Source organism: Wyeomyia smithii, chromosome 2 (assembly GCF_029784165.1).
Source record: "Wyeomyia smithii strain HCP4-BCI-WySm-NY-G18 chromosome 2, ASM2978416v1, whole genome shotgun sequence".
In the NCBI taxonomy this organism is placed as follows: domain Eukaryota; kingdom Metazoa; phylum Arthropoda; class Insecta; order Diptera; family Culicidae; genus Wyeomyia; species Wyeomyia smithii.
The window spans coordinates 108,327,116-108,338,160 of NC_073695.1; the positions used below are offsets into that span (position 1 = coordinate 108,327,116).

Genomic DNA, 11,045 nt, shown 5'->3' on the forward strand with positions numbered 1-11,045 from the left:
GGACTTTGCTCTGGTGCTGGTGTTTGGTTATGAGATAATCAAATTATAGGCACCCCACCTATAATTAAGTTGTGCGAATGTACTTTCATTAAATGCCAAAAATTGCATACTTTATTCTCTTATTTTCTTCTACAAGATCATTTTATATCAACTTCTTTCAAGTCAGCTGAAAAACCGGGCGTGAATAGGTTAATTACGGTGCAGGCTGGTGTGAGTTTCAGATGAATCAATTGATGACGACCTTGAGTTCAGTGAATTATATGCTCCAGAGCATTTGTATTGTTAGAGTGATAATTATTGTAATGCAATATTGATCCGGATGTGCGCTTTGTATCGTAGTAAGATACGAATATCTGAATGGATCACTCATTGAATGAGAAATATAAATATGTGCAGTCGAATCACATTTTTGTGTACAAAAATGAGATAATGGCATAGAAAGCTTAGTTCACACGGAGATTCATTGCCAAAGAATTTTATTGATGAAATTACAGCTTCATTCCAGATTTGAATCAAACGAAGTGAAGTTAAATAGATACTCTTCTCACTCGACCAATTAATCAATCTTCTTCATCACACCAGGAACTGATATAGCAAATTCCATGTTGAGCTGGTGTCAACAATCTCACGAAGAAAACCGAGCGAGCACGTGCTTGATCCGATCGAGCACATGGGTAACCAGTTCGTGTGCCGTCATCGTTCGTGTCTTATAGCATTCGGGTTTTTATATCAAGCGGTCTTTTGTATTACGCTTTTAATTTCTTTGCAATTTGTTTATTTTTACTAACATCTTCTCTCGCTTTTTTGTGTCTTCCTATAAATTGCTGCATAAGATGAACGCTATCCACGCTACTTTTTAATGACACCGCAAGGTCGAATTCCAAACGGCGTTTGTTTACTTAAGAATTGACATGTTCTTGTGAATTAGCGTTGGGACGTTCTAATATGAACGAGCCGACAGATTTCCGTTATGTTACTTGATCCATCACTTATTAGGGCCTGGTATTGCGGAAACGAAGTATTATTTTCTGTGATGTTGAAACTAACACGAGTTTACGATAAGATAAGGGTAAACTGGTCATTTTTCGTAATAGTATACTGATTTGCGATCCCCGTGGTTTACAAAGCTCGAGTCAACTATTATCTGGACGCACTGTTACTGAAGCGCTCCTAGTGGTCGGCTTTGGGGTGTTTTGACAGTAAAATTAATTTTTTTTCTTCTTTTAGTGCTGAAAACTTTGTCACGTTTCATTTTCTTTCAGTGAAATTATTCTTGATGGTAACCGCGAACCGAAAACCGAAATATGTTCTAAAATTGTAAAACCCCTGCGATTGGGTAAAATGATCGTGTGCAGCGTTGCTGAATATTTTCGTAAGCGGTAAACTACACTGTGCTACAGCGATTTAGAACTTTTGAAGTGACCTAGTTAAGTTTGTTGGTATTGTTGAGTATAACATTCGCTCATACTAGACTAGCCAAAGGTAAAATAACAAGGTTTTGACCATAACTTATATTTTTCGAGGTATTTGAAAAACTTCAAGTAAACGCGCAAGTAACAGTTGACTAAAGCTGCAACTCACACTAAATCACATCAAAAGTTTTTGCATTTTTTCATCATTTGTAGCTCCGTGAAATAATTTTGCGATAGAAGCCAAAAATTATGGTTTTCCTAAAAAATATATAACTTAGCCAAATATCAACCGATTCTCACAAAACTACTTTCATTTGATTCGGAATTAAAAATACTTTCAAAATTATAGTATATGTGTGGTATGTTTGTTATAAAAATAGACGACAAATTTCAAATTAAATTGAAAAATTGCATAAAAAAGTCTAAAAAATTAGATTTAAACATAAATAACTCAACATGTTTTATTTATAATAGTAAAATCTGTATATATTTAGAAAGTTCTACTTGTCCCCTTTCTAAAACTGCTTAAATATTGAAAATCGGTTGATAAACGACTGAGTTAAAAAATATTGTATGCGCTGAGGTCCAAAAAACCGTATTATGACATTAACTTCAGATTTTGGGGGTGTTTCAAAAATTTCTAGTAAGAACAAATGTTACACTCAACAAGACCTACAACCTACACTAGGTCACTTCAGAAGTTATTGCATTTTTTTTTCATTCGTAGCACAGTGCTATCGATCGGCAGAATCATAGTAAGCATCATAATTAAACTAAGGATCGGAAGCTGGATTCAAAGAATTTGTGAACGATCAGGGCAAACGCAGAACTTTCGGATTATGATATCGCCTAGAACTTCAACCGTCAGAAGGTTGGAGATGGATTTGAATCTTTTTGTACCAATAAGCAACCAAATTGAAAAAGAATCGACTAATGTCATGGAAAACAGTAGCTCAAAACACCAAGGGCAGCCCGTTGCCCATGAATCACAGACCAAAAAACCTATTGCATTCTTCTAAAAGCGATTTATTCAAGACCGTCTTTAGCGAAAAAAAGCGTCAACACAAGGAAATTTGAATTGGAAAATAAAATAAAATAGAAAACTACAAACAGAGCTAGTAATAGGTGTAGTTGAATTTATTCAGATGAATCTTAACAACGCGAAGATCAGCAAAAGATTTGCCAACAAAAAACTGGATGTGGGTTTAACTTAAGAGCCTTGGGTTAATAATGGGAGAATATCAGGTTGTTCTTTGCCTTATTGCTAGCTTTTGTACATAGAGAGTCTAGACCTAGAACAGCCATTTTAGTAAAAAGGAAGACAAAGCTTGTTCCTATAATTTACAAATAAAGATATAGATGCGATACAGGTTGAGAAACGCCAAATTAATAATAAAGTTCGATGTAAATGTCCATCAGATAACAATAAAAAAGGCGAAAATCTGCTGAATCACATCTCGTTCAACTACATTGATTTATGTAATAGCGGGGTTTCGCCTACATTTATAAATTCTAATCGGAAAGAGGACTCAAAATGAATTCATCATATCATGCTAGTTGTTCTGTTCAACCTAGATCATCCCGAAGAAATGTTTTCTGGTGGAATGAGAAATTGACATAATTAAGGAACAAATCTAGACAATTTGTTCAAACGAGCAAAATTCTTCTAAGACTAGGACCAATGCAGAAAAAAAACCCTAGCTGCATGCAACAGAGAATTGAGGCATGCGCATGCCAAAAAACAGGAGTGACGACGAGTTTGTGAAAAGATCAATAAAGCTCCAATAGCTGCGAGGCCGCACAAAATTCTTTCAAAAGATCATTCAAATGGCGTTGGTAATCTTAAGAAGAGGATGCCTGTTACTGTTGATTTGTATGAAACTCTGGAAGTAATGTTCTTATCTTTGAATCTCTGGATTTTAATGTTACTACCGCAAGAACTGTTCAAATATACAGAGATTACGTCAATTTTGACCCAAACGCTATAGCTACCGCCGTCAACTGTAACTCGTGGAATCAGTTTTATGCTCTCAATGATTTCAACGAGCTAGTTGAGTTTTTTTGATGAGCATATTGTGAAAATTCACAATGAATACATCCCGCTTCGCGTTGTGAGCAACAGGAAAAAATCAAATGCGTGGATTACTTCAGAAGTGCGTCTATGACCGATCCAGAGAGATATGGCTCATGGTGTGGGCCCCTTTCGAACAAAAGCATCAAGCACGACAACTCTACAAAAGACTGAGGAGCCGAACGAATTGTCTGGTCTCCGCAGCGAAAGCATGATACGTGAGCCAATTGTTTGACAGTAGAATCTCTTATGAAGTTCTCTGGCAACGGGTAAAAAACTAGGGTGTATGCAAACAAACCCTGATGAAATCGTACGTGTGAAATGTTGGTAAGTTATTATTGCTGCTTGTGACGTGCAATCGAATGCAATAGGACTGGATGACTTGAGATAAAGTTCGTTAAAATCATATTACCGTTAGTCGTCGATCAAATTACACATATCTTCAACGTTACGTATAACTGTATTTTTCCCACTTGAAGGGAACATGCAAAAATAATTCCTGTCCGAAAGCAACGCCATTTATTTTCAAGATCTAATTTGAGAGTTATGAGCATCGTAATGGCTAATGTCCACGGTCCATACATTTTTTTAGAATTTATATGGGCAGTTGTCCACGCAGGGAGAGGGGGGGGGGTCAAAATCGTTTAAAATCTGTCCACGTGGTATGTGGATGGCCCCTTTAGGTCTTGGAAAAAGTGAAACGGTTGAAACGGTAAACGAAGACCAAGCAAAGATTACACAATGAACTCGACAGAAAGGATCAAAACCAGATCACGAAATGCTGCTCAACACAATATACTGACATATTTCATTATGGATGGAGGAGTGATCCGATGGACGAAGAATGCTACGGCTACGTTTTCCAAAACAATCTTGAATGGGATGGGCTTATACTACAACATTGTGGGAAAATGTATGCTGGATTACGAACAATACATAGCTGTGCCAGGTCTGCTCCAGTTAGTAGCCGTCCGAAACTGTTTAAAAGGTTTGATCCTCTCTCATTTCCTATTTGGAGATGTGCTTCACATCAATCCCGGTGCCCTGAGCTGCCGTGTAAGATTTGTGTACGTTCTAAATCGTTGTTCACGAGTAAGGCATCTGCATCAGAATCTTATTGAATGCCCACTGTAGAAACTTTATGCGCTCCGTTCCTGTATATTTTTAAAAAGGCTAATGACAGACTGCACATCGTCAACGCTACACCGAAATTCGAGGTCGTCGTTCTTAAAATCCGACACAGGGTACCAAAACTGCAGTATTCCCAACGACTAACGAGTGCAGTAAAAATCTTCAATGAGGATATTCTGCCACAGCATTCGGAAGTCTCTTCGGGGACCAAACATTGACTCTGACCATTATCCCATCGTTTGTAAGATCCGCGCACGGTGGTTGAACGTGCTGAAATCTCGCACAGAGAGGACGACGCGTTTCAACATTCAGCGGTTGAAAGCTGATGGCGTGGCAGCAGAATATTCCAGAGTGCTGGATCAACAGATCGCAGAACAGCAGGAGGAAGGAGTGGAAGACATGAATGGGCTGTGGAGCAGTGTCCACGGCGCCATCGAAACGACTGCGAGAGCAGGTGTAGGTACGACGTGTGGAAGACAGCGTAATGGCTGGTTCGTTGCCGAGTGCCATAAAGCGAAAGATGAGAAGAACGCGTCAGAACAGAGAGAGGTTGCCCCCTTGGGGCAAGAGCTGCCGAAAATAGAACCTACTGTCGGGAAAAGCGCGAGTACGAGGAGTAGGTGCTCGCCGGCCCAGAGGACAGCTATGCTCAAAACGACGCGCGGAGATTCTATAGAACTGTCAACAAAGTCAGAAGCAGGAATTTCCCTGTGCCGGTCATGTGTAATGACAAGGACGGCAACCTGCTTACTGATAAACCGACGGTTGCAGCCAGGTGGAAGGAGCATTCTCAAGCGCTATTCAACGGTGAGGAACCGGATGACCAGAACAGGAACAGGATGACGATTATGAGTGATGAACAAACTGTGAAGCCACCAACACAGGAGGGGGTGAAAAAGGCGATCAGTGAGCTGAAAAACGGCAAGGCCGCTGGGAAGGACGGTATCCCGGCCGAACTTCTAAAAGCAGGAAGCGAGCGGCTGTACTATGCGATCCATCAGATAATACTAGGATTTGGGCGGAGGAACAAATGCCGAACGATTGGTTGGAAGGCCTCATATGCCCTGTCTATAAGAAGGGTCATCGACTGGATTGTTGCAACTATCGAGGCATTACGGCATTACGAGGCATATATTACTCCGCATATGAAGTGCTCTCCCATATCCTGTTCTTCAGATTGAGACCGTTAACGGAATCCTTTGTTGGCAAATACCAGGCTGGTTTCCGACAAGGGCGTTCTACAACGGATCTAATCTTCCCCATGCGACAAATCCTCGATAAGTTCCGGGAGTACAACCTGCATACGCACCATCTGTTTGTGGATTGAAGGCGGCATACGACTCAGTGAAAAGAAACGAGCTGTGACAGATCATGCTGGAACACGGTTTTCCGATGAAACTGATTAAGTTGAGTCGTATGGCGCTGGAGGGATAGAAATCATGCGTGCGGATAGCTGGCGAGACATCAGCTGCGTTCGTAACGTTGGATGGACTGAAGCAGGGGGATGCGCTCTCTAATTTACTATTCAACATCGCCCTTGAAAGTGCAGTACGGAGACCAAACGTGGGAAGAAACGGTAAGATCATTACGAAATCTCACATGCTTCTTGGTTTTGCGGACGACATCGATATCATCGGTATCAACCGTAGGGCCGTGGAGGAGGCCTTCGTATATTTTAAGAGGGAAGCAGCGAGATTGGGACTTGCCATTAACTCTGCCAAAACGAAGAACCTTCTACGGACTACGTAACCAGCTAAGGTCCCGTAGTTTGCAAACTCGCACAAGTCAACCGCTGTATAGGATGCTGATACTCCCGGTGGCTCTTTACGGACATGAAGCATGGACGCTGAAGAAAGCTGATCGACGAGTGCTCGGAGTTTTTTAGCGTAAAGTTCTGCAATCGATACTTGGCGGTAAACTGGAAGATGGAGTGTGGCGTAGATGCATGAATCACGAGTTGTATCAGGTATACAAACATGCTGATATAGTGAAGGTAATACAGCGGGCAAGGCTCCAGTGGGCTGGACATGTAGCCAGAATGCCTGACTAGAGAGCCGCCAAAACTATCTTCAGTAGAGAACAAGATAGAGGCCGTCGTCTCCGTGGTAGGCCTCGTACGCGGTGGATGTGTGTGGTGGAAGAAGATGCACGATCTGCTGGTGTACGACTGCCTAAGACAGAAGAAGCTGGACATCTTTAATTCATTCGGCTCTAGACCGGTGAACGGTCCGTTAGCCAACAAAGTAAGTAAGTAAGTATTCGGAAGCCACATAGAACCTTGAGAAGCTGCAGTCCATAGTGTATTGCGCAGCTGAAGTCGTCGTGAGAACCTAGGGACTGCGGGCCTATTCCCAAGGTAACGGTGAAGGTCGTGCTCGTCCCAACGAGCAAAAACCTGCATGGATGCGACGACTGAAGCCAGGATTGCAGCTTTGCGGGTAAAAATCAGTCGGTTAACTCGACACCTCGACACCCATGTACAACGGTTGAGTGCTTTTGCAAAACGGATGCGGCATTATGAGAATGTTAAAGGTGGAAGAAAAAATAACCGGATGTTCAACACGAATGAGAGAAAGGTCGTAACACGGCTAATCCAGCCAAGTACAGACCAACAACATATAATTCAAGTCTATACAAAGTGCTTTCGTCGGTAATCATCGACGCAGTTGTTGTTGGCCAGACAAGCCGAAGCAAACGAAACCTCGGAATGGCGTACATCGACTATAGAAAGGCGTACGACTCGGTTCCTCACTTCTCCTTCATTAATGTACTGAAGTTGCATAAAATAGACGATGGCGTCATCAGGTTGATGCAGCTAGCAATGGGAATGTGGAGCACGTCACTCCACGTTACCGACGGAGCAACAGTGTTACGGTCTAGAACTCTGAGCATAAGACGGGGGATCTTGCAAGGCAATACCTGCAGTTCGCTATAGTTTTGCCTTGCGATGAACCCCCTTAGCAAAGCACTCAATTGATGCAGCTATGGCTACCAATTAAAAAGTGTGACTACAAGTACAAAAGTAACCCACACCATCTACCTGGATGATTTGAAGCTGTTTGCGGAACCAAAGGAGAAGCTGTGCCATCTGTTACAAGTGGTGGCAACGCTTAGTAGCGACATCCGGATGAAGACGAATGCCGACTGGTCAACGTTTATCGAGTGTCCAAAAGCTGATGAGTAAATTGTATATTCGATTTGTTTGTTACAGCAGATGAAATTTTACATACTGTCATGAAACGTCATAATAGTAATAGCCATAAGTTTGATGTAAGTACATTTTTTATTTAAACGAACATATCTACCATCAAAGTTTTCAATACTCAACCAAAATTTCTCCTCCTCTAATTGAGTGCTCACTCCACTCGAACGGGATTTTCAACATCTTTTCATTTTCCAATATTTTACCAGGAGTGATACTGCCCTTGTAGGGACCGCGACCAATGTACACCGCTTCGCCCCACCGTGTACGGCCACATAGAACCGCTTTCGGGGGAATAACGCCATTAAACGGAATCCAGGTTACTCTAGCGTTGCACAAAGCTTCGTAGGAGATCATCTCTAGTTCCTTACCTTGGTGACAGGTATGACATAAGCCCTTGCGCGGAATCACTTTTGCTGGTAGTTGGTTTCCTTCGAACGTTACACGGCCCAGATAGATAGAAGATTCATCACTGTCGTAGCCTGCTAGGAGAGCACCTTTTGGGACGGGTAATTTGTTGGTGCTGGGACACCAATTCACTGCTTAGAAAGTAATTGTTTATAAAAAATTATTAATACAAAAATTCTGATCTTACATGACTGAGTAGGAGTATTTGAGTGGCTGTTATCAACGAGGACGTCAAATTCTCTGAGAGGAATTTCTTTCCAGTCAAACGGAATCTTCAACAATTTACTGCACTCAAGAACTTTCCCTGGCGTCAAGCTGCCATTGTAACGACCTCTACCAAAGTACAGCTTCTCTCCCATTCTGTCACGTCCGCATTCGATTGCATTTATCGGAAATACACCATGAAAAGGCATCCAGGCTACGTTTGCACAGCAAAGTACTTCATAGTCGGCCATCTCGAACTCCAACCCTTCGTCTCCAGTGTGGCACATCCGTTTGCGAGGGATCACTTTAGCTGGCAGGGTCTGTCCATGGCGGTAGACTCGGCCCAGATAGATTGGCGTACCATCACTATCGTTACCAGCCAAAAGAGCACCCGGTGGTACGGGACCGTTACTTTTGGCAGGAACCCATTTGCTACCAACACTTTGTTGTCCTGCTGCAATGTTGAGACTATTTTATATAAATGCGAGAACTGAACCTGAAGTGCTTGAACTTCAACTTCAACTTGAACTGCGAGAGATAGTACAATTTGTGGTACAAAGGTGGGGAACAGCAGCGTATGAAGACTTGGTTACTTACATTTTTTAGTGTCAACTAGGACTTCGTAGTTAGGATGTGCATGTTCGTGGCCGCCAAACGGTATGTAAAGGCAACCATGTTTTGGATTTATCTTACCAGGTGTCAAGCTACCGTCATGATGGGCTCGACCAATATATATTGGTTCACCGGTTGATGTATATCCACTGCAGACAGCCCCTTTCGGCAGATCACCCTTTTGACTGGGTACCCATGTAAATCCTAGACCACAAAGTACCTACAATTGGTATTAGAAAATGTAAATCAACGCACGGAAATTTAAATCTCAGTAACATACTAACTTCGACATTTGGACAGAATATTTCAACTCCATTGTAGGAAATGTATGCTACACGACGAATAGGAATAACTTTTGCAGGAAGCATATTCCCGTCGTGATTAAAACGCCCTACGTATATCGCTGAGCCATCGGAGTCCTTTCCAGCTCGAACTGCGTTAAGGGGGATAGCACCTTGGCTTATTGGACAATGGACCCAGTTGTAAACTGCAGATTATGAATAAAAAAATATTAGGGAATATTAATACCACCAACGTACAGTTTTCGCGTTGTCCTGAACTATAGGCCCAACGTATAAGGCGGCTCAACAAGGTGAGTAACAGGCGTCAATTTTTTTCAGTGTTTACTTTCATAAGACTCTGTGTTCAGTGTTTTCTTTTATAAGATTTGTATGGGATAAGTGAAGGAAACGCTCTAATTTATATGGCCTGCTGTCCGGAACAATCTATGTAATGTTTTGCAACACCGACAGACTCAATTATGCTATATTATATAAACTTCATGATCCGTTTAATACGATCAACTATCACTGCTATTAACGACGTGATTATATTCGCTCATCTGCACAGCCCAACGTACTACAGTATAACCTATACAGGTAAGCTTCTAGACTGTTGTGAAATAACAGATTTATAACGAAATGTGTTCTGCGTAACAAAACAATTTCAACGAAATTGTCGAAAGAGATCTGAAATTATCCTACATTTAAAAAAAGTCTTCCATGAAAAAAAGATTATTTGGGTTTCAAATTTTTTACCATTTTTTATAAATCATTACGCGAATTCAGTTTTCATGCAAACAGCATTATTTCTCAAATTGTGTCAATCGAATTGGTTACTTTTCAAGGTACGCCTAACTCATTACCACTAGTCAACACAACAAAGTTAATTTCAAGTACACGAATACACATAAAGTTCCATTGACCTATGTTGTGCTGTTAAAATTCAAATTATTTTATAATATTATTGTTTATATCCTTCAACAGAACTGATTTTTAAAATTATTTTTCAGAACACATAAAATTTTAATTAGAGCACTCGTATGCGGTTTAGTATCACTTTTATCAAGCCTTGTGTATAATATGTTTTCATCACTAGAACCTTCACTCAATCCGTTTCGTTCAGCTTGCGCTTTATGTGCGGCCAGGCAACATTGAATAACAGATACAAGGTCAATTGTTTTGAATATTCAATATACATCATTATTGAATTTTAGACCACTACACTCAACCTCTATGAACAATTTCATTCTCTCACCCGGAGTGTTTAGAGGCTCTTCGTCGAAGCTAGCCTTTGGTGATAATCCATATGGATCCCGATGGCCCCAACCAGGCCTGTGTCCATGCCGATGGGGAAACATTTCACTTAAGCAGCTCGGGATCAATCCACGGGAACGACTAGCTTGCGACTGAGACTGTACTATTGAATGCAATTACTAAACAGCACCAGTCCCTCGTCATCCCATTTATATCACTGATATACGTTTCTGATATTGTCTGTTCACTTTTTGCTGCTCCACCGTAGAAAAATTGCCGAAAATAATACCCTGAACAGATGTGAATCGTCGGATGGCGTAGGTTCTATTAATAAGCCGGAAGGTGCTTCAGACGCGGACTCAACCATGAGCAATTGTTTTGACTTCTATAGATATATTTTCTTGTTAAAAGAGGTAGTTCTTGAAATTGTGAACAAAAATTTTTCAATAACATTCGATTCGATCTGTTAC

General features: G+C 41.2%; 1 protein-coding gene across 1 annotated transcript; it reads right to left on the bottom strand.

Annotated features, from left to right (window-relative positions):
• Positions 1-7,920: 7,920 nt before the first annotated feature.
• LOC129725522 (uncharacterized) lies at positions 7,921-10,803 on the bottom strand. The gene is made up of 5 exons (XM_055681478.1): positions 10,577-10,803; positions 9,325-9,527; positions 9,026-9,260; positions 8,412-8,882; positions 7,921-8,355 (listed from the first exon to the last, which is right to left on the bottom strand). The coding sequence occupies exons 1-5, from the start codon at positions 10,677-10,679 to the stop codon at positions 7,931-7,933; spliced, it is 1,437 nt and encodes a 478-aa protein (XP_055537453.1). The 5' UTR covers positions 10,680-10,803; the 3' UTR covers positions 7,921-7,930.
• Between the last annotated feature and the right edge of the window lie 242 nt (positions 10,804-11,045).

Coding starts and splice junctions, on each gene's coding strand:
- LOC129725522 (XM_055681478.1), bottom strand. CDS start 10,679: ATGTTTCCCCATCGGCATGGACACAGGCCTGGTTGGGGCCATCGGGAT. Junction 9,528..10,576: donor AGAGCCTCTAAACACTCCGG/GTGAGAGAATGA, acceptor CATAATCTGCAG/TTTACAACTGGGTCCATTGT. Junction 8,883..9,025: donor CCTAGTTGACACTAAAAAAT/GTAAGTAACCAA, acceptor TCAACATTGCAG/CAGGACAACAAAGTGTTGGT.